This window comes from Phycomyces blakesleeanus (assembly GCF_001638985.1).
Source record: "Phycomyces blakesleeanus NRRL 1555(-) unplaced genomic scaffold PHYBLscaffold_6, whole genome shotgun sequence".
NCBI classification, from domain to species: Eukaryota; Fungi; Mucoromycota; class Mucoromycetes; order Mucorales; family Phycomycetaceae; genus Phycomyces; species Phycomyces blakesleeanus.
Window position 1 is genome coordinate 889,520 of NW_017265139.1, and position 23,144 is coordinate 912,663.

General features: G+C 35.1%; 6 protein-coding genes across 6 annotated transcripts; 3 read left to right on the forward strand and 3 right to left on the reverse strand.

Annotated features, from left to right (window-relative positions):
* Nucleotides 1–914: 914 nt before the first annotated feature.
* Nucleotides 915–3,328, forward strand: PHYBLDRAFT_59557 (hypothetical protein; the record flags this gene model as incomplete). Its single annotated transcript, XM_018440519.1, has 8 exons — nt 915–942; nt 1,138–1,331; nt 1,426–1,474; nt 1,600–1,757; nt 1,888–2,152; nt 2,236–2,648; nt 2,722–2,835; nt 2,966–3,328. The coding sequence occupies 8 exons, from the start codon at nt 915–917 to the stop codon at nt 3,326–3,328; spliced, it is 1,584 nt and encodes a 527-aa protein (XP_018294064.1).
* A 1,826-nt stretch (nt 3,329–5,154) lies between these two features.
* PHYBLDRAFT_180486 (hypothetical protein) lies at nt 5,155–6,465 on the reverse strand (the record flags this gene model as incomplete). Its single annotated transcript, XM_018438323.1, has 6 exons — nt 6,317–6,465; nt 6,156–6,234; nt 5,892–6,000; nt 5,548–5,763; nt 5,337–5,486; nt 5,155–5,247 (listed from the first exon to the last, which is right to left on the reverse strand). Exons 1-6 carry the CDS (start codon nt 6,456–6,458, stop codon nt 5,155–5,157), a joined length of 789 nt encoding a protein of 262 aa, XP_018294065.1. The 5' UTR covers nt 6,459–6,465.
* A 432-nt stretch (nt 6,466–6,897) lies between these two features.
* On the forward strand, nt 6,898–10,880 carry PHYBLDRAFT_180487 (hypothetical protein; the record flags this gene model as incomplete). The annotated part of the gene is made up of 14 exons (XM_018438324.1): nt 6,898–6,943; nt 7,197–7,351; nt 7,559–7,671; nt 7,780–7,988; nt 8,062–8,346; nt 8,423–8,559; nt 8,660–8,737; nt 8,800–8,884; nt 9,056–9,176; nt 9,262–9,435; nt 9,542–9,641; nt 9,742–9,915; nt 9,992–10,431; nt 10,556–10,880. The coding sequence occupies 14 exons, from the start codon at nt 6,898–6,900 to the stop codon at nt 10,860–10,862; spliced, it is 2,424 nt and encodes an 807-aa protein (XP_018294066.1). The 3' UTR covers nt 10,863–10,880.
* A 126-nt stretch (nt 10,881–11,006) lies between these two features.
* Nucleotides 11,007–14,525, reverse strand: PHYBLDRAFT_180488 (hypothetical protein; the record flags this gene model as incomplete). Its single annotated transcript, XM_018438325.1, has 8 exons — nt 11,007–11,290; nt 11,373–12,518; nt 12,574–13,377; nt 13,530–13,707; nt 13,762–13,790; nt 13,882–14,174; nt 14,231–14,298; nt 14,368–14,525. 8 exons carry the CDS (start codon nt 14,523–14,525, stop codon nt 11,138–11,140), a joined length of 2,829 nt encoding a protein of 942 aa, XP_018294067.1. The 3' UTR covers nt 11,007–11,137.
* A 3,329-nt stretch (nt 14,526–17,854) lies between these two features.
* PHYBLDRAFT_186099 (Zn(2)-C6 fungal-specific transcription factor) lies at nt 17,855–20,233 on the forward strand. The gene is made up of 5 exons (XM_018439193.1): nt 17,855–18,081; nt 18,388–18,651; nt 18,792–18,944; nt 19,164–19,618; nt 19,820–20,233. The coding sequence occupies exons 2-5, from the start codon at nt 18,438–18,440 to the stop codon at nt 19,991–19,993; spliced, it is 996 nt and encodes a 331-aa protein (XP_018294068.1). The 5' UTR covers nt 17,855–18,081; nt 18,388–18,437; the 3' UTR covers nt 19,994–20,233.
* Nucleotides 20,234–20,598: 365 nt separating this feature from the next.
* Nucleotides 20,599–21,908, reverse strand: PHYBLDRAFT_110302 (hypothetical protein; the record flags this gene model as incomplete). Its single annotated transcript, XM_018428160.1, has 5 exons — nt 20,599–20,707; nt 20,766–20,884; nt 20,961–21,316; nt 21,544–21,684; nt 21,761–21,908. Coding segments are annotated over 5 exons (873 nt in total), but the record flags the coding sequence as incomplete, so codon positions are not given.
* Nucleotides 21,909–23,144: the final 1,236 nt, after the last annotated feature.

Consider the following 23,144-nt stretch of genomic DNA (forward strand, 5'->3'; position numbering starts at 1 on the left):
ATCCAAATGGTTGCCTTTTCTTTTATCTAATTTTAAAGAGATATAAAGAGGAGTACACGAGGATGTGCTCAATATAATTCAAGTATATCAAGATAAATTCATTCAAGGATATAAGCCAAGCATAAATTTAGCATAAATTTTTCGTTTTAGCTAAAGCACTTGTAAATACAAGTATAGTACTTTGACAGGCTATATAATTTCTATCATTTTATTCTGCTGAAGAAAGAAAGGCACACACACACAAATGTATATATATATATATTATCGAAATAGTATATCTCCATAAGACTTACCAGAGGATTTTGTTTCTTAATGAAAGTGGAGTCAATAGAAATCTTATATATTTAAAAGATATTTCATGTCTTTTGTTCTATATATTATATTTCCTACTTTAAACTACAAGTTTGTCAAAAAAAAAAAAAGAAACATACATACAACTTTTGTGACATGAAGACCAGGTGAAAATTTTATTGAATGTGGGATGGTAAAAAGTCTGTATGAGTTCATAATTCATAGTTAATGAAAATACCCTTTTTTATCTTTTTATTTCAATCTCAATCTCAATTTCAATTTCAATTTCAATTCCAAACCCATCAGTTTATCAAAAATCCCATTATTCCAACCTTTATATCTTTGGCCTAAAAGCATAAAGGCGCCAAAAACTATGCACAGATTATTAAATTTTATATTATAAGATCATAATTTAGTAGGTGCTTGGCTTTGAACTGGCCAATCTTTGGATTAGAAATGAAACTTGTGCTTCACGGCAAGAACCCGAATTCCGTTTTAAGAAATAAGATTTTTCAAATAAATGTAACGTACACTTTTAAAAGTCTTGATATATAAAAAAAAAGGGGGAATGTCAATGTAAGTATTGCACCCATATATACAAGCATGTATATATATATATATATATGGCTTTCTCCATTGATCTCACAAGAGGTATCTATAAATCTCATATAAATAAAATAAAGAGACTTGGTGAAACTAGTTGTTTTACCGATATCCTGGATCAGCGCATTTTTTTTTACGTCACTTTAATAAAAATAAAAAAATAAAAAAAAAAATAATAAAAATAAAACTATAAAACCTCTAACCTTGTTATTCTTTTTATTTCATTTTCTTTTTTTAAAAAAGTGATGAGTAAACGATCACCATTTTCAAGTTGGTCTGATTTTGGAATCTTTTTGTTAACTTTGATCGGGATCGCTCCTCCTTTAACTGTACAATGCTGGTACTGTCATCAAACAAGCTACTTACTAGAAGACGGACAAGAAACGTACGAAAGATGGCATTGTAAAGTTTGCGACAGCGACAATTTGTTGGACGAAGTAAATTCATTTTCCTTTATTTATTTACCTATTTATTTCGATTCTTGTTTCTATTGCATTGGGATCAAATATCTAATTCAGGAATTATTATTAGACTGGAACGATCATTGACCAAGTAGATGCCATGTTTGCCGAACAACCAAGTAAAATCGGTACAATTTTAATTACAGTCATTCTGACCTTGACAACACATACATACAAGTCTATGGATAAACATTGAGAATTTATTTAATTATTTATTTATTTAATTGATTGATTAATTAATTAGAAATGAGGTCCTGTCGTCCAGCTAAAAACCCAATATCCAGTAAAGACATTGGACCAAATATCAAATTACCAATCCAAAAGGGAAAAATTTGCGACCAATGTATGCAGGCAATAAGTGAAAACGACCTTATTATGAAAAACTATATTCCCGATGAATCAGTAAGTGAATCACATATCCGCTTGTCTATCTATCTGTTTTTCTTTTTATTTTTTATGTGTTTATTTATCTAGTAAATAGCTTATTTGTGCTTTAAAATATTTAATAGCAAATCTTGCTTCAAATAATTAGGACCCACTTTACAAATCCAATTGCTATTACTCTGACGCACTTCATACCGGACTTGTCAATGGTACTCCACTTTGTAGAAACTGCGATGAGCTTGTCAGAGAAACAATCGGGACGAGCAAAGAAAAAGACTGGCAGCCTTGGAGGAGCGATATGATGATAAAGCTTCAAACGGCAGTGCCCAACCAACCAACCGCAAAAAAATATTTTTCTTTGGCAACCGGGTGGACTATAATGCACGCAATTTCAATCATGATCTGTCTCTACAGTAAGCCTCTGTTTTTATCTATGCATATATATATATATATAATCAAAACAAAAATCTTACAAATCTATTCATCTTAAATGTAGTTTTTATCTTTATGCCGTTCGATACTGACAAAACACAAAAGACTTTCCTTGAAAAGGTTCAAATGGACATGAACAAGATTTCGGACATCTTGCAAACATTCTTTGAAGACTTTGTCAAACCCTCAAAAGAAGAGTTTTGGGGAGATTACTTGGCTGATATGTTTAAAAAATGCATTAGGTGGATTGGTAATCAAATACTCAGCAGTATGCAATACACAAAACATGCATCCTTGTGTACTCTTACTGTACCCATCGCGTTCCTATCGAATTCGTGTTATAACCCATCGACACATAATCCATTCATGCTGGTAGTGGCGTCTTATCTGCTTACAAAAAATATTGTCTGGCATGTCTTCATTACCGGAACGAACATTATGGACATGCGAGATGTTAAATATTGGAAAGTTTATGTCGTAAGTGAGATCGTATTTCATACTGCTTTTTATATATATATATATTATAATTACTCAACATACTTGGTATTAGGGCTATCACAACATTCTATTTTATCTACGACTACTCTCGCCACTTATTGCTCGATATTGTAGTCCTACGATCATCCGAGCCATTACAGGATCAATGATACTCTCCTTTCCACTTGTAAATACTAACGATTAATAATAAGAGAACAAATATTGCTAATCGATATAAATTTGCTTTATTTTACTAATATTTGTTTAATGTATTTTTCTTTAATTTTGTTTTCTTTCTTCTTCTTCTTCTTCTTTAGGCTGTTTATCTTTCAATTCATTTTGTTGTCTATTCTTTGCCAAAGGATATATTATTTAATCCTGTTGGTGGAAAACCAGTTCCATTTACCATCACACCCGAGAAACGCGAGATGCTGTTAGGCAGAGAAGATCAATCTTTTGAAATGACGGATGATATGAGAGCACAAATAAGAGCAGACTTGGGCGCTATCGACCCTCCACAACCCAAGCCAGATCCTGATTTTAAGAAATACCAATTTGAAGACGAAGATTACAACCTCTCTCCCAGATCACTTAATGAACGCCAACATCACCTAATGACAAGAGGTTACAATACTAACTATGAAAAGACTTTATATAGGCTTGAGAGTATGCAACTCTGATAATATATACGTATACATATATTAGCTCAACTGTTAAGGAATCTTTTTATTTATTTATTTTACCTTTAACAACTATTCGATTTATTTATTCTTATTCTTATATTTAATATTTTTATTTATATTTATATTTATATATCTAAATACATATATAAATATGTACATACAGTCAATTCAATTCAATTCAATTCAAAAATAAAATTGCTAATTTTGAATTTGATTTACAAAGAGTCATGTCCAACAGTAAAGTCGTGTTCAAATTTGATAAAAGAAAAAGGAACAATTGGAGCACTTTTGAAGACATGGACCTAATGGACCTTCCTGAGTTTATGCCACTTTCAGTCCCAAGAACTCTAACATATGAACATACGCACAATCTTTTATATAATTCATGTCAATTGGTCATAAAAAGAAAAAGAAAAAGAGGCTTTATACAGATAAATATACACTTAAACTGATTTGTACACAAGACAAATGTTATTATTACAATCTCGTTGTTCAATTTGCGCCTATTTGAATACCAATTTCTTTCTTCCTGCAATATAAGGTGCACAGACCAACCCGGAGCGACCCGACGCACAGAAACGTTTTATTGCATCGCCTTATTTTCTGCCGGTTCAAATCTGAAATTGACCTTTTGAGGCTTTTTTCTGCCGGAGGCTTTGCAAGGGTAAAGTTTATTATATGGTCTTTATCTTGATATCAATTTAAGTGTTCAGTACCCATTTGTACTACCTGTCTTCTAAATTTATGAAATCCTTTCAAATTTCTATAATTGTATTGATAGCTAAAAGTTTTCATGTGTAGATCCAAATTCTATTTGGTGCGTTATTTTATCCCTGACTTTAGCTACTTCTCTACCGCTTACTTCAATTGGGTACAAAAGTATCATTGTATATAGTATATGTATAATAACATGTATATGATAATGACAAGAATATATCGGATATTATTGAATTATTTAAAATCTCTGATATCTTTGAAGTATCTAAAGCCCTTATAGCCCTTATAGTCTTTATAGTTGTTAAAGCATCTAAAATCTTCAAAGTCTCTAAAGTCTCTTAATTTTCCAAGGTTTTCAAAGCTGCTAAATTCTTTGAATTATCTGATGTTTTTGATATAGTTAGAGCATCTTCAGCAGTAACTTTTATCCCGACTTTTATCCCGCATTTGGACTTTTAGCTAAAAGTTATCCTCCCAGCAGTTCCTTTTAATTTATTTTATGAAAAAAAGAAAGTCCTAAATTTTATCTAACTGCTAAATTTGACAGAGATTTAAAGGTTCTAACTGAAAACGCTCTCATAATTTAGTTAAAAGTTAGAAAATTAAAACTACCGGGTGAAGTGGCCTTTTTTTTATGTAAATGTAGCAGTATTTGATTTTAGATAAAATAAAGGTTAACCGACTGCTAAAGATGCTTTTAAAGCTTTCTTTTTAAAGATATAGCAAGAAGATAAATAACAATAGTTCAAATTATGACATTTTCTTACAGAGAAAAATAGTAGAGTATGTATGTATTCGTTTGAGGTTACTGAGACTTATACTCGAATATATCATAATTATATATATTTCTCTCTACCCAACGCCATCACTCAATAAAAATGCTCAATTCGTTGTTTGAGAATTATGTTGTTCATTATGTATCGTTTTAGGTATATCCAAATAGTTTCCTTCATGTTTGTCTAAATGGCGGTTGAAAGTGAAGGTTTCCTCATTAAAGATATATATATGAGGTTGTAGGTGTGCGTGTTGAATGATCCCGTAGCAAATGAAATTTAAAATAATATATGAAGGTTTCTTTTTTCTTTTCTCCTTTTTATATAAATAGCTTATAAGCCAGAGGATTTGTCGAGCGATTGCAAAAGCGCAGTTGCCATTACACTGCTGATCTTTGAGCAACCATCGATACACTGTTCTACAGCCTACAGCACATATATAATAGTTAATAGGTAAATTCAGATGTTTTTTTTTTCTAGCCCTAATCTCCAACTAATTTAGTTGTTTCTTTTACCTGTGTTGTGAGTGCAGTTTCTGACTTTCCAGACTGTAATATATGAGTAACCTCGTTTAATGAAGGCATGTAAGAAAGAATAATTGCGCCGGTCTGTCTCTTTTCTTCATCCTCAGTGCCGTCCATTAAGACCTGATCCTCTGACAGTACCTAATTCAACAACAACATCGTTCATAAACATATCTTTAATACTTTTACATATGTTTCTTACCGCTGAGCAGGCAGTTACTTGATCCCACATTTCAATACCAGCATCTGCCAATGCAACACTTGAAGCGATAATTGCTGCCGACAAACAAGAGCTTGTTCCATCATTTTCGAGTATGTTAACATAGACATCAATTGCTGACTTTGGCAAGAGTTCCAAGCGTACTGCTGGTGCAAGTGCTTGGACAAGGATTTGTGAAAACTCTTTTTCTTGAGGGTCCTAAATGCGGATACGCACAAAAGCGCATATTTGTTTTTAATAAATAAGTCAAGAATTCACCATTCGCTTTTTGTGCCTTTCTGTTCTTTTTTTTTGGTGGTCGTATAGAATATCGCTCGTCAGCTTACACGCATATTATTTCTTCGTTTGGTGCAAGAAAATGTCGAGAATTTGAATTCGCAATTGAGAGTGCCATTTCTGGAGAAACCAGCCTTCTTCAATTGACGAGGTCCATAACTACACAAGTGTATCATATAATATATATATATATATATAAAGTTATTATTATTAGTATTATTTACATTATGCAATACATATATATTAAATGACAGTCGAAATATATCCCCAGTGTTTATTTTATTTTGTGATATTAAATCAATAAAATGCCTTACACTGCACAGACGGCTTTAGTGTTTCCAATTTCAATATAAGCAGATCCGTTTGCTTGAGTGACTAATCCAGTCTTGAGATCTAATCCACAATTAGGTTCGATCAAAATTTTCTGTATTTTTATATGTTCTCTGCATCTTTCTTTTATCTTTCCACTACGTACAAATTGGTCGAATGTCATCGAGGCCTCTTTGATCAGCACGCTTCTTATTCTGATTGACAAGAACTGTGGGTTCTACGTCCATTGATTTTTTGAAGATAGGAGGAACACTCAATTCGGGGCCATTAACGCGTTTTCGATCCATGTTGAAGATTTATACAAGATACTTTATATATACACATATAAAAAGAAAAAAAAAATATATACATGTATGTATGTATATATATATATATTAAGGATTAGATTTCTTAAAATAATAATATTGTCCCTAAATTGCTTCATTTTTTTGCAATTTCTGTTTTTCTTTCTTTCTCTCTTTATCTTCTTTCTTTTTGTATCTCTATCGTTCTAATTTCTCTCTACCACAAAGAAGTACGCACTTTTGAAGGGTTAAAGTAGAAGGGAAGGAAGAGGTAGACAGAAGGAAAAAAAAGGAATTAATGACTGTGTTTTTATAACTTGACGTCACAAACGTCTCTTAAGCAGCGTTCGCCTGAAAAGGAAAGAGCGGAACTTGCGCTTTTTTTTGCCCCTCCTTTCTAATAAGCTACTACTTTGAAGGTTCTACATTCTAGTGGTTCACAATGACACCTACTACGTTTGCTTTACAGAAAGCGGATGGTTATATTGGTGGGTTTTTTGGGTTAATGGCAGTGTTTCTTGTTATTTGTCTTGAAAACAAAGTAGAATAAAAAAAGAATAAGATAGAATAAATGGCAGTAATAGAACATTGAAACGAATACGAATTACGAGGAACGGATACAAATGCGAATACGAAGACGAAGAAGCAAAGAAAAAACAAGAGAAGAAGATGATAAAAATAAGAAGAAGCTCATTGTATTTTATTTTTCTACATCCGTCTAATTCTCGGAATGCCTTTAAGAATATGACACATTCTTGTCGACCGATTTTGATTCCAACAGTTATGCGAATACTATTGTAAATCAGTCAGGCACAGGAGATGGGAGTGATGTTAGCACTGCTCTTGCCAAACTATCATTTAACATCGACAGTCTCAATAAACAAATACAAGAGCAGGTTAGAATAATCTTGGTTTTTCTTTCTTTCTTTTTTTCTTCTTCTTCTATTCTCTTCTCAGTTTATGTAATATAAAAATATACTTTAATTACAATTAAACCTACAAAGGATCTTTGATCTAAAAATCCAAATTTTTATTGAAAATGGCACGTTCTTTTTTTTTTAATAATATATATATCTTGCAATAATAATAATAAAAAAAACTAGGTTGTTGGAAACTATGAAGCATTGTTGGGACAGATAACAAGCATTAAAGGGCTCGAGACAATCCTCTCAAGTGTACATACCAATATTATTGACTTGAATGAATCACTTGGACGGTAAAGATAAATGAATTATATTACTGTTATCATTATTTCTCTGTTGCTTGTAAATACACAGAAATTTATTCATTTTATATATATATATATATATTCTTTATAAAAAAGATTGTCTACGAAGATCAGGGAACCATACAATCAATTACAGACTTATGCTATCCAACTTGAAAACTTACAGGCGACCTCAAGCTTATTGAGCCGTCTCCGTCGTTTTCTTCTTTTGGTACGTCGATTGGAAACTTACCTGGCCAATATGAAGGAAGAAGGAATGGGAGAGCGCGATATGACAGCCGCAGCATTAACACTTCATGAACTAGGTAACCAAAACCAAATCAAACCAAATATCCATATATACATGTGGCTAGTATTTAACTTTCTTTTTCTCTGTAGATGCGATCATGAAGGAAACAGATTTTGAAGGGGTTGATGCTGTGTCGACCAAGCTGGATTTTATTAAAGAAAGCCGAGAGTATGTTGAGGGTGAAGCCAGTCGCCTGTTGAAAGAGGGAATTGATTCACAAGTACAGGCCAAGATGGCAGCTGGTCTGCAAGTACTTTATAATATGAAGGAGATGAGCCAAAAAGTGGAATCAATTACTATAGAAATTCTGGACGATTTAAAAAGTGATATTCAGCATGTAGTAGATATGGAATCACTTCAAAAAGAGACCCGAGGTAAGAATTGCATTTTTTTATTATTATATGTATAATAAATATTTGGTGAATTTAATATTGGGTTTATCATATATAGTTGCCGGTCAAACAGCTAGCTCATCTGTAAGACGAGTCAATAATGAACCGGCATTTGGTAACCAAAGTACCTTGACACAAGCCGTGTGGAGTCGTGTGGAAGCATTGATGCAGACTATGGGAGACGCCTGCATAAAGGTCCATTTTCATTTTTAATTTCTTGTTAATGTTTTATCTATTTGTTTATTTATTTATTTGCGGCCTGTTAAATTTTTATATCATTCTCATTATTTTGTAGATCTATGGCTTGGAAAAAGTTTTAGAGCTGAGAAAGGATTCATTTACACAAGTGTCCTTTTTGGAAGAAGTGTCAAAGGTAAATATGAAACGAAAATCGTAAAGAGAGAAAAGGGGTTACTGAGTAAAAAAAGGAAATAGGTGCTCGATTCTACCAGTTTAGTGAGTTATTTCTGGCGTGTATTATCTGCCACCTTTGAAAAGGAATTAAAAGAAGCAACAAAAGGTAAGTAGATATGTAAAGCAATACAAGTGTGCACATATATTACCTTTAATTATATACATACATATATTATAAATCGAATAAAAATAAACAATAAATAAATAAATAAAGCCTTCTGATACATTCAATATCACCAAATGGCTGATTTGTACCTATGCATATACATACATATAGTATCTACCTTTCTTCAAAACACATTTGTGGGCGACTATCCAAGACTGTTACGTTTACTATACGAGTTCTTTTCTCGAGTTGCTATGAATAATGGCACGGCCCTGTCAGATTATTCTCAAAGGTAAATATACATTAGCATTAAAGAAGAAGAAGAAATTGTATCAAGGTCTAATATGTCAACATTTCGATTTTCGCTTTTCTTTTAGTCCAGAATATGTCATTATGTTACGTAGCTTTGGTACATTTGAGAGTGGGTTCTTGGCCCGATCCTTAACTAGGATGTATGATACCGTTAATGCCACGTTTCCTGCACACGGTGGGATCAAACGATCTGTACCAACCAAAGCAAATGTACTGTCCATTACTCGGGTTATTGGAAGGTGAGAATAGATATAAATATACAAACAAAGGCAAATCCCAAATGTGTTTTTGCTTTGTTTTGGAATTGACCAATACAATCTTGCAATTCTACTTACTGTCCAAAAGTGAGTTGGAAACTTCCGCATTCGAGCCCCATCTCTCTCAGGCTGTGGCCAAAAATGCAGTCAAGGTTCTCAATATGTTTTGTGTTAAATGCGAGGGTTTGGTAAGATGGCTGATTTAGTGAGAATTCTGATTATTTAAAATATATGTATAAAGTAAAAAAAAAAAAAAAAAATCTCACTTTTTTTTTGGGTGAAATATAGACTCCTACTGGTGACCAACCCATCTATACAGCAGTTCCAAACAATGCGATTGCTACTTATCTAAAGCTGAGTATTGAGCTTGCCAACATTCTGTACTTTATGCACCAGTCCACTTGGAAGGTGCTTGATGAATATCCAGAAAAGACAATTGATGTTGTGAAACAAGGAGCAGAGGTATTTTATATGTGCAAGTACATTGCATTATATATAATGATAATAATAATAAAATGTGTGTATAATATATTAATAGGACTGCCGACGTTTGATGATTAACATTGGACATAATTTGGTCGAGGCTATCAAAGCAGATGCAGATCGGGTGCTGCTTCGGATGCACCAAGAAGACTTCTCAGGACAGCTTAGGCGCTCGTTTGATCCAGAAGACAATGGTTCTTCCACTAGCGGATACATGAAAGAGCTGGCCCGCCATGTGCGATACTACCACTCGACCATTCTATCCAGACTTTCGTGTGGAACTGAACCAAAAGGATGGGCTCTTGAGATCAGTAAACATATTATTGGTGTGTTTATTTTTCAAGTCAGCACAGTCAGACCTCTGAGTGAGGCTGGAAAACTTAAACTTGCAGGCGACATGGCCGAGCTCGAGTTTAATGTGAGTCAATTGATGAGCGAATTTGGAGGAAAGATGGAAGACATCGGTTTGGAATACAAAGCACTTCGAGCATTCCGGTAAGTGCTAAGAAAAATTATGATGATGATATGTTTTGAACTAGCTCTTGACCAAGAAAACAAACAAACAAACAAACAAACAAATAAATAACCCCCTTTTCTGGTCATTACACATTTATAAAAGACCACTATTGTTTTTAGACTCGGCGCAATTGACAGCGGCACACCATACTACCGGTCTTTCAAAGCTTGTCTTGATCCACCACCTTGCAGTTCGTTCCCAATCATCTTCTCGTGCTCTGCCTCTCCCGCACACTGTGTATGATATCCCTAGGCTGGAGTATATGAACTGGATGAATCGACAAACTGAGAAAGAAGCTGCAGAGTTGGCAATGGCTGCAATTCGGAAAGGAAGCAATATGTCGGAACCCGAACTTCAAGAAGTGCCAGAATATCGCTTTATGATTGCATTAGTAGACCAAGCTGAATAAACCTGTATATTTAAAAGTATATATACACACACATACGCACATACGCACATACGCACATACGCACATACGCACATACATACATACATACATGTAAAAAGAATGAAAAGACATATATATATATATATATTGATAGAAAGAGAGAGAGAGAGAGAGAGATTGTATGTTTATTAAATATAAGGTGAATGCGAGAAAGTTGATAGTTAAATAGTTAGTTCGTTAGTTAGATAGGTAAAGAGAGAGAATGAGGTATACATGTCTTTGTGGGGAAATATGATTTAATATTGCTGGCTTGCATTCAGAGAAGCTACCACGGCGTCCACCTTTACCTTCAGCTTTTCCTTGTCATACATTGAGTTGGCAAGTTCTTCTGCTGAAAGAGTATCTAAGAGGCGAATAGTAATCTTTGGCGCTCGTCTTACGCCTATTGCCTACAATAGAGTAAAGAAAGAAAGAAATAAATAAATAAATAAAAGTAAAAAGTAAACAGTAAAATAAAATAAAATTACAAACCTTGACAAGCGGGAATAGCCTTTCTCCCACCAGTTGTTTTGTGACAATTCCCGAGGTACCCTCTATGGAATCCAATAAAGCTTTTACCTTTTGCTTCTGGTCTCTCTCTAAAGATTCTCTAGAGTCTGGTTGAGAAGTCTGTTGGTGCTTCGTTGGCGGTGCTATGATTGGAATAGCACGTGAGCCACGCGGTTGAAGGGATAGGTCACCCAACAACGTGGTATTGATCGTTGTCGGAAAGTCTCCCGAGAACATGAGAGATTTGGGGGTGTAAGGTAAGGGCATATGAAAAACAGAGGGTTGATTCCATTGAGTGGTGGGATTTGCATTATTCGGTCCATTTCTAGTGGCATTAGAGGTGCCGTTGGTGACAGTAGTGGTGCCGGCAGCGGCATACCTTCCGGCCGTTTTTGTTGCTTTCTCTGGTTGATACAATGTGCCCTGTTGATATGATTGGTGTTGGTACGGAGATTGATTATGATGCGCCAATTGAGGTTGATACGGATAGTTTTGGGAATAAAGTGGGACGATGGAGTGACAGCAGCTACGGTCGTCTTGCTCCACAGGTGTAACAACCTCGTCTTCTTCCAAGAATACCTCGAGTGCGGACTTTGCTTCTTCAATTCTGCCACGCAGAAAATCTTTGTTGAACAGACATAAGGTTCGTTCTTTTATTTTCAGGGTTAGCAAAAGGTCGACAATATCGTCCACATGTCGGCTCTCTCCGCACTTTGACACAGCGCGTGCCATCTTGACGCGTTGAATGGTAGATGTCGAAACTGTCATTGCGCTAGAGACCGATTCGACAGAGTCACGCCGTCGAAGGGTGAGTCCGTTTAGGGCGGTTTTGGAGGTTGTTGGGAGCGAAAGGGTGGCAAGCTTAGGGGTATTCGGGGGTTTTCCAAATCCACCACCACCACCGCCACCGCCGCCTCTTCCTCCCATGCCTCCTACTTTGGAGGCCTTGACGGGTATCGGTTGAGTAAAAGAGTGCTTGGAGGTACGAGAGATTGTGTTTAAATTGGTAACCATAGGGGAGGTAATCGGAATAGTCGTGGCTCTTATAGCTTTATTGACAGACGGAGATGTTATTGAGATCTGACTATGTTTACGAGCTGTCTTTGGGTATCCACTAATCATGTAATCCTACAGAAATCATGTATAAATAAACAAAGATACACAGGTTCAATCAAACATGTACCTTTTCAGCTGAAACTGTTTGCAGATTTTGTTGGTAATTTGCTGTCAGACCACTGGTGACGTTGTTGTAACTGTTAAAGAACCCGTTGGCTGTAAACTGAGACTGCGCTTGGGGGCTACGATCTAGTTGAGATGATGCTAAAAATTTTGCAGGTATGTAGTCTGGTGTTGATGGAAATGAAGAAAGGTTAGCGGGAGAATGGGTCAGGGCCGGGACGTAGCTTCCTCGAGAAGAGAATCGGCGAGAGGTATCAAGTGGTGAATTGTCAGTGATTTTGATTTGGTGTTGTTGGCTTGAATTATCAGAAGTGGCGTTAGTCAAAGACTGAGGGTAAGAGGTTTGTATGCCGGAATTGTTTGGGGTTGGAGAGTGAGAAGGATGAGTGTGAGGGTGAGGGTGAATCTGTTGAGGATGAAGAGGAGTAAGAGGAGAAAGGGTGGAGTTGAAGCTGCTGTTAGTCTGTTGCTGTGGAGGACGATCGGTTCTTGTCTTTTTTGGTTCGTGAAAGGCTACAACTATTGGCTTGGACATGATGTACTTGTTGTTCATTTCCTGCATCGCACGCTGGGCGTCACCCGGGTTTAAAAAGCTGACGAACCCAAACCCCTTTGACTTTTCTAGTTCCCCGTTCTTGTCCTTCATGACTCGTGCAGAGACGATGTGGCCGAATTTGCGGAAATTGGTGAACAAGTCTGTGCTGCTGACATCGAGGTCAAGGTTTTTGATGTAGAGATTTGTAAAGTCTACCTGGGCTGGTGCCTGTATTTGAAGACCGTTTGGTGGACTAATGTTTCTCAATACTTGCTATAAATATATATTTTATTATTTTTATTATTATTATTATCATTATTATTATTGTATTTATATTTATAAGGAGCACAAGAGTGTGATGAGCACATACATATAATATAAATAACAATATATGTATATACTTAGATAATTAGATGCGTACTTACTGAACCTGTTCCTGAACCTGTTCCTGAACCTGTTCCTGTTCCTGTTCCTGTTCCTGTTCCTGTTCCTGTTCCTGTTCCTGTTCCTGTTGTGTCTGTTCGTTGTTGATTGGATGAGGTATTATGCACCTCATAGGCAGCTGGTTGGGATTTTTGCTGTGAGATATATGGTATAACTGTTCTACAGAGTCGATGAGATTTATGTTGAGATTCTACTAAGAAAAAAGTAGCTTACATGGTTGACCCTAGGATAGGTGTGTTGTTCTACAGATATGAGATAGAGATATAATGTATTTTTTGGATTTGAGCTAAATAAATAGATACACATGTGTGTGTGTGTGTGTGTGTGGTTTACCATGGTTTGTTCTGCATGTGCTGCATCTTCTGATTTAAAGTATAAAAGCAATGCAGTGCCTTTGAGCTCATGCCCTTGCTCGACAAGAATCTTGCATATGTTCATTGGACCAAAAGGTCGAAAAATGTCATAAAGAGATACGTTGTTAGTCTGAGGCGGTAGATCTTTGACGTATAGGATCCCAGCCGATGGTTTAGGCTCTGGTCTGTTACTCTCGGGTGAATAGATTAGGAGTTGGAGAAAAGACCCACTCCTTAGGATCGCACCGTTAAACATTGTGTATGCTCGGTCAGCTACAGTCCATAGCTGTATTAATATAAATTGTTGGATAAGTATAAAGGTGATGTACCTTTGTCTCTGTTGGGAAAGCGCAGATGTCCTGAAGTGTGGTCTGTATAATGATGATTCAACTGGACCCTAAGATTGATTTAAGAGAGTGTTTAAAAATAGGTTTTGATTTAGGAATGAGTACATTATTTATATTACTCTGTGAGTTCACATCCTTTGAATAGCTCGTATATTTCTGCCTTGGAAATCACAGAGTGTATACGGTGGATATAGAGTGTATCTGACACCAGGTACTGATTTTCGTAGTAAGGATTCGAACGGTGAATGGAATTAATTGACGGGTGGGTGGTTGGCATGGAGTATATGGAATTCATATTTTCTTCAATCGAATCTTGACGTTTCTTTGGTAACCTTACGATTGCCTTTGACACGTACATGTCAGTTATTTAGATATACGTTTATTGTATGTATAAATTTATTTATTATTTAGCTATTTGGGATTTAACCTAATTGGTGTACGGGTCGAGGAACTACAAGAATAGAAGAAGAAAAGGAAAAAGAAAGAGAAAGAGAAAGAGAAAGAGAAGGAAAGAATGGAATAATTTATTCTTCTTGCTCGTGTTATATTTTTTTAATAGAGGTCTATTTTTAAAATACCAAAAGAAAATTGAATACATAAATAAATAAGATAAGTAAGTGTGTCTATACATGTACATACATATAATATACTTTTTATGTATATATGGTACCTTGAAGGAGAAGGGAGAAGAAGGAGAGATGGTAATAGTGGTAATAGTGGTAATAGTGGCAGTGGCAGTGGCAGTGGTAGTGGCAGTGGTAGTGGTGGTTGTTGTGGTAAAGTAGAAGAGGGGGGTATGTGAAGCAAAGTGTATTAGAGTGAAGTGGGGGGGTATATAGAATAAATGTATTAAATGAAAATGTATATATAGATATATATAATTATTACAAACACGTCCTATATCTTGTAAATCACTGGAATTATTGAATAATCTTTGTAATTTACAAGTCAGGGGCGGAAGAGGTGCTCCGTTGGTGACCAGGTAAGAGTGATTATGGTTTTGAATTTGAGTAGCACAATATAATCTTGTTTTAGTTGTGCAAGAATATAAAATAAAAATTGAAACAGTAGATATATTTTTAAAATTGAAACAAGATTTCTATCTTTATCTTTACATTTAAATTTAAATTTAAATATATATATATTTTTGCACTCTTGTCATCAAGAGACTTGGGATTGGTACTGAAAACATAATAATCATGCAAGAACTCGTGGTGCCTAGTTTTGCTTTCTTACTTTTGAGCTTCCCCTTATTTACCTTTCAATACTCATAATAAAATAAAATAAAGTTCTCCTTTATATATATATACATGTATGTATGTATGTATGTATCCATAGTGATTAATGATAGGTTTATGTAGATTTTGAAATTGTTTTGATAAGCCTTGACTTACAAAACACTCATTCCAAAGTACAATATGTCTGCTAGATAAGGACAAGAATTTACAAATTGTATATTTTGGATTTATTTTTATTTTTATTTTTATTTAATTTTTATTTAATTTTTTAATTTTTCAAGCAAAATTTGAATTGCTCCAGACAATATTCTTTTGTACTATCGAACTATCATCTTTGCGATTCTGATGGTGCTGTGAAATATATCTTTTTGACCAACCAATATAGAGTTGATAAATATTGTACATGGATACTGTCAGAAATGTACAACATCACACCAACCTTGTTCATGACAATTAGAGAGAGATATGGCCATCTAAAATGACTAGATAAGCTGGCCAAATTCATTACTGACCGTCCAACCACTCTTCTGGTCGTTTGTTTGACGGTTTGGCCCTGTTTTCTACTGGTTTTTAGGCTTTAAACCAAAGGATAGAGTGTGGTAAATGCATCGCCGCTTCTTGTGAATGAAGCGCCGGACCAAAGGAAAGATCTTGTATACTGGCCCGAGTTACAGGAAAGCGGGGGAGAAGATCTCCATACTTGAAGCGGCATGAAAATGACAAGTGAAAGCGGTGCAGTAAAATGAGCTTTGATATTCGAGTACAATTCAACAGGTTACCAAAAAAAAATTAAAGCAGGAGAAGGAACCTTTTTTGTAGGCACAAATTGAACCAAGAGAGAAATTAAGAAAGAAGGCAAGAGAGAAAGAGAGACCAAAAAATAGACAAATAGAGATAGAGAGAGAAAGCGATTGTGATTGTGATTGTGATTGTGATTTTGATAACTAGTCACATTTTCTTTTATAAAAAATAACGATGGTGAAGATGATGAAGATTTGAATAAAGTACTATAAAGCACTATAATTTACTATAATTTACTATAAGATAATGTCATGTAATGTAATGTAATGCTATGTAATGTAACGTAATGTATAATGCATTTTTTTGTGAGTACAAATATCATAATGATATTTTAATACATTATCCATTCAATGGCTGTGTAAACGCTATTCTTTCATTCACTCAAATGAAATGAAATGAAATAGAGAGGAGGATGACGTGGTATGAAATTGACTATTAACCGCGGACTAATAGTATTTGGTAAATAAACAAAATATATATATTTATTTATTTATTTATTTATTGTATATATAAATGTTATATATACACATATATAATGTCCATATGTGTATATAAGTGATGGGTTTGGTAGCCGGCAATCGGCTCCTGGGCAAGGTCCCACGCGCTTTGTCGGGGAGATGGCGTGCTTATTTGCAGTCCGCCTTGTATCCGCACCAATAATAATCTGGTGAGCTATTAAGTCTTATGGCCACGTTCCTACTCAGATGAACGAATCGTATTTCCGTCGACTGCTTGTTATCTTTTACAGTTTTTTTTTTATTATTATTATTATTATTTCAATTGACTGAATTGACTATTCTTTATTATACATTTTACTCTTTACTGCCTACAGTAGCTATAGAATTCAATCTATAGACTGACCACCATTTTGTATCTAAAGAATTTTAATGGAAGAGTATAGAAGTTTTTCTTTTTTTTTAAAATTATATATACACATATATATGATTTCTAGAATTTATAATACAAATATATATATTTGATAGACTTGTATTATATTTTTATATATCTAATTTTATTTTAAATATATACAGGATCATTTTATTATATATAAGTATATAAATATATAAATATATATATATAAAATTATAATATTTTGTTATATTATATAAATATATATATATATTTGTTGTATTGTAATAATTCTTTTTCCGTATATTATTCCGCCTCTTATTTTGTCTTTCTCATTTTCACTTAATCCTTCTGTTCTTCTTCTTCTTCTTTGGCCTCTTCTTCTATTCTGCTTTTAATTCTTTCTTTTATTGTTATATTTATTGGCCTTCTCGTTGCCATTTATGGTCCTGACTTCTGTTTCAAAAATTCACGACTCATAGTAGACTCTGATTTGCATTTATCGAATTCCTTATTGGATCCAGAAAATTCATTTTATTTCGTTGGTTTAGAAAATATAAAGGTAATTTAACTCCGTCTATAGCGCCGCTGTCCAATACAAGTTATTTACGCTTTTTGGTATTCTTTTTTTTTGTAACCCTGTCTCAATCCGATCCACGGACTTGAATCTTGATTTTCTCTCTTTCTTTCGCTTTTCCTCTCTTTCACCTTACTATATAATTTTCTTAAATTAATAGTAATAATAGGTATAATATTTATATTTCTTCTTCTTCTTCTTCTTCCTCTTCCTCTTCTTCTTCTTCTTCCTCTTTATATTCCATTGAATATTAGTGTAATTTGATTCTTTATTTTTAATTTTTTATACTTGTACTAGTGTAATATATAAATATATATATACGCAAAAAAAAAGAAGAAGATCGTTCTATTTTTACTCTCTTTTCATTGGTAAGTCACTTCTTCCATTTCTCTCACATTCTTTTACTTCTTGTTTTGAACTTCCTTCCTTTCTTCTCTCTTTCTCTCTTTCTCTATTGTACATACACACACCTTATTTTCTAAAGAAGCTCTTGTCATCATACACACACACAATACACAACACACAACACACAACAAATCTTTATACCTCTATCTATCTATATATCTATATATCTATCTATCTATCTATAGACTGTAATATAGTTTTGTACTTGCTTTAGAAGAAGTCAAAAGAAAACAAAGTCCCTCCATTAACATCTTGCTCCGCTTCAATAGCAAACGAAAAAATAAATAAAAATAAAATAAAAAAATAAAAAGCTTATCCAATGCAGTCAATGCCATACTACCAGCAAGGCTATCAAACCGCCTCTCCCTATCCAGCAGCTGGCTCACCAGCCACCTCTGTAATGAACAATGCTCCGATCCTTGGCCACCCAACAGGTCTTCCTCCTCTTCACCCAGGACTTCCAGAACAACCAGGATCCTCAGTAGTTGGTCAGTCCCAAGCCCAAAAGAGAAAACAAGTCAAGAACGCCTGCAGTAAGTAAAAACTTCTTTTACCACCATCTTATTATGGCTTGGTTCTAAAAAAATAAATAAAAAAAAAATTAATCAAAAATTAAAAATTAAAAATTAATATATATTTTTTTAAAATAATAATAATAAATTGTACTTTATAGCAAACTGTCAAAAGGCGTGTAAAAAGTGCGATGATGCCAGACCCTGTCCTCGTTGTGTAAAGTATGGCATTGCCGATACTTGTGTCAACTCGGTGCGAAAGGAGCGTAAAAAGGGAATTAAGCGCGGTCCTTATAAGCGCAGACAGAAGCCAGGTTAGTAAACCAGATAAAACAAAATATTAGTAGATAATATATATATATATATATATAAAAGATCAAATCAAATAGATTAGAAGAGGTAATATTAGTAAGAAAGAGAGTAAAGAAGTTGTTGTCGTTGGTGGTGTTGGTGCTATCTGATTTTTTTTCAATCATGTCATGTCATGTCATATTAACTCAATTTATTTATTTATTTATTTTATTGTCACCCAGAAGAAAAGCCTGGAGCGCGTAAACACGAAGGGATGAACGAAACACAACAGCAGCAAGGACAGTACGCCCCAGCCGCAATGCGCGCTGCCCCATTGCCCTTTGGCTACCCCAGCAATCTTAACCAGTATGGTCAGCCAGCTTACGATCCCTATGGTCAATACGCTGCTGTTTACCACAAGGAACAGATGATGCAACAATCTTATGTCGTCAACCCTGTCTATCCCCCTATGGGCTACCCTATGTTGGTCCCAGGCCAGACAGATGGTGCCAACGGACAACAACAACAACAACAGCAGCAGCAGCAACAACAACATCCCTACCAGCAGCAGCACTCTGCCATGACACAGCAGCATTACAGTGGCATCATGCATCATTCTCCTCAGGCCTCTCGCCCATTGATGCATGGAGACCATTTCCAACAACCCCAAAATCCAAGCCCACAGCAACCCGCCCAGGTCTATTATCAACACCAACAACATCATCAACAGCATCAACAACAACAACAGCATCAACAGCATCAACAACAGCAGCACCAGCACCAGCAACAACAACAACAACAACAGCAGCAGCAGCAGCAGCAACAACAACAGCCAAGATCAAGTCCTCATTTGCAACAAGAAGTTAAAGAACATCAAGAGGCATTCATTAAACCTCAGTTAATGACACCTGTTGCCAGCACATCCACATCTTCAACTACATCTACACCACCAGAAACTGCAGAAGAAGAAGAAGGATCTAAATTTGCTCGTTTGTCACAGCTGTGTTCAGCCGCATTGCACCACACTAGTGAACATGCACGTACCGAGTCTAACAACTCTCAACAATCATAGCCAACCAACACCTTATACATACATATGAGTGGCTTTTTCGGAGTAGAAAAAAAAGGATAAAGAAGAAAAAGAGTTTTTATTTTTTTTCTTATTTATTTAATAAGCTCTGTTTACCTATACTTTTTTTTTTGATATTTCACTTCTTTTAAAAAAAACACACGCACACACATAAAGAAGACCATCTTCTTCTTCTTCTTCTTCTTTTAAATATATATATATATTTCGTTATATTTCTACAACAATCTAGAAACAAACCACAGCAAAACCACTGTAGCGACAGCCAAACAAAAAAAACCAGCTTTCAATATTTTTTTTTCTTATTTCAATCTTTTGTACATGTCATTTCCATAGACTTCTTCTTATTCTTTCTCTTCTTTAATAACAATAATAATAATATATTCTTTTATCTATTTATTTATAATATATATATTTGTATTTGTATTTATGTATAGTGTGTGTGTTGGTGTTGGTGTGTTGGTTTGTACATAATTTCAATTTGGTTTGTAGGGTTAGATATATGTATGTATAAAAGAAAAAGAAAAGAAAAAAGAGCCATGAGATTGCCAGGTTATTCAGGTTCAAGACCAAGAAATACAGCATTCTCCCTATTCTGACAGCTGAACTCCGACTTCTTTACGCCATTTCAGGCCATCAGACTGAAAAGCTCTAATGGTCAACTCGTATGCAGTAAAGGTGGCACCGGCAGCAGGAATACTGTGCAAAATAAATAAATAAATATTATAAGAAGAAATATGATTTTGGTTTTTCTTACCTTCTGAGAATAGTGGGTGCAATACCACGGAATAAACCACTGATGCCATCTCTAGCCACAATTTGCTTCATAACCCGCGTAACATAGAATCCAGTAGGTGGCAAGGCTTGATTTTGTACCTGTAAAAAAAAAGAGAGAGAGAGATTCATATTCAGATAATTCCATATAAAGATATTTTGTGTTGTGTTGACTTACAACTGATTTGATAACATCCAAGGGGTAACAGCAAACCCAGTATCCGATACCGCCAACTGCACCAGCCGCCATGAGCTGCATAATATTAGCATGTTCGTCCTGGTCTTTAACCAACTGACGCTTCGTGGCTTCAAATCCAGCATAGAACCCAGCATAGGCTGGAATCTCACGCAGCACAGTGGCCCACATACCACGGAACAAGCCATTGGCAACACCATGCTGCTGCACAAGATACTTTGCACAATCAATAGGTCCACTAAAGTATCTCTCTTTTCCAATTGCCTTGGATCCAAACTGGGCCTGCATCTTGATCTTCAGCAGTTCTACCGGAGAAGCTAACACACTATTTACAACACCTAATTTTTCCACAATCAATATCAATATCAATGTCAATTCCAATTCCAATTCCAATGTCAATTCCAAATCCAAATCCAATTCCAATTCCAAATCCAATTCCAAATCCAATTCCAAATCCAACACAAAGCAACACAAAGCAAGGCAAGGCAAGGCAAGGCAAGGCAAGGCAAGGAAAGGCAAGGCAAGGAAAGGCAAGGCTCTCAACCAAGAATATCATATATCTTACCAGCACCAGCACCGGCAATAGCAATCTGACCAATCGACAATACTTGTCCTGGATACTCTTGCATATTTTTCTTGATAGAAGAGTTTGCTGCAAACAACAGTGCATTTACTGCACCAATACCAAACAACGGACTAGCCATTCCTTTTGTACAATATTTTTATTTTTATTTATATTTGTATTAGTACATATGTATGCCCAAAAAGACTTGATCACGTACCTTTGTAGAGTGCAAGAAATCCTTCATTCTTGATAGTCTGGACCGTACAATCCCATGCACCCTTGAATCGTCCATTGTCCAACTGCAACCGAACCTTGATTGTGTCCAATGGCTGTCCTACGAGTACATTTGCCATGCCTCCAAAACTTTTGTATTGTTTAATTTATTTATTTGTTTGTTTGTTTGTAAGTGAAGGGGAAAAAGAAAGCAAAGAGGCTTATCAGACAACATGGATCTATGCATATAAATGAAATCATAAAGCTTATCGTTACTTACTTTCCAGCAACAAAGTCCTCAAAGGCAGATGCTTCAGTGTGGACAGCAACATCAGTGGGTTCTCCGGACATTGTTGATTATACCAAAGAAGATAAGAAGAAAAGAGGAAGAAAGGTACGAGATATCGCAATTTCCAACTAGGTATTTATAGTAGCGTGGATAAAAAATAAAAAATAAAATAAGCTTTCGTATTGTATTCTCTTGATGTCTCTATTGAACCACTAAAGTTCCTGTTTCTTGCGTGCTCTTTACCGCATTGGTGTGCGTGCGACAAACGATTATGACAAATCTTTGAAAGCTCCGATCCAAGACTTGCCATCCCACACACACACACACACACACACATATATATATATATGTATGTATTATATATAATATGCGTATATGAGTATAAGTGTGTATAGATACACGTACAGATCAACCAACTTCTTTGATTTCTTCGTAATTTTATATAGTAATAATAATAATAATAAAAGAATTAAATGAACAAAGAGCCTGTCAAAGTTATTCAATGTTTTGTTTTTCTTTTTTGGTTTGTCCTGAATAGACCACGTTGTTATCTCAAAGTCTATACACAGCCTTGAAACTTTAAAGGAGAAATAAATAGACAGTTGAGACACTGAATGACACGAATGCTGGGTAGGTGATGGTACTTTGAAATCCCTTGATCTCATTCACAATTTTATTTTCAAGGTCCAATAGTCTACACTACCATTTATTTGATTTTACTCTGGCTTTTAACAGAACATTTAAAAGCTAATCTTTTGACTGTCCAACTACCGAGATTCCAAACAGTATTGGTCAAAAAAAAAACAAAAAAAAAAGGGGGGGGGGGGGGGGGGGGGGGGGGAAAAAAAAAATTTCCCCCCAAAAGGGGTTTTTTTTTTAAAAAAAAGGCCAATTTTCCCCAATTTTCCAAAAAAAAAAAATTTTGGGAAAAAATTCCCCCGATTTTTTCCCCCCCAAAACCCAAAAAAATTCCTTTTACCCTGGGGCCCCCCAAAAAATTTTTTGCCCCAAAAAACCCGGGGGGGGTTTCCCCCCCTTTTGGGGGCAAAAACAAAAATTTTTTTTTTGAAAAATTTGAAAAAAAGGGGAAAAAAAAAAG

Coding starts and splice junctions, on each gene's coding strand:
- PHYBLDRAFT_186099 (XM_018439193.1), top strand. CDS start 18,438: ATGCAGTCAATGCCATACTACCAGCAAGGCTATCAAACCGCCTCTCCC. Junction 18,652..18,791: donor ACAAGTCAAGAACGCCTGCA/GTAAGTAAAAAC, acceptor TGTACTTTATAG/CAAACTGTCAAAAGGCGTGT. Junction 18,945..19,163: donor TAAGCGCAGACAGAAGCCAG/GTTAGTAAACCA, acceptor ATTGTCACCCAG/AAGAAAAGCCTGGAGCGCGT.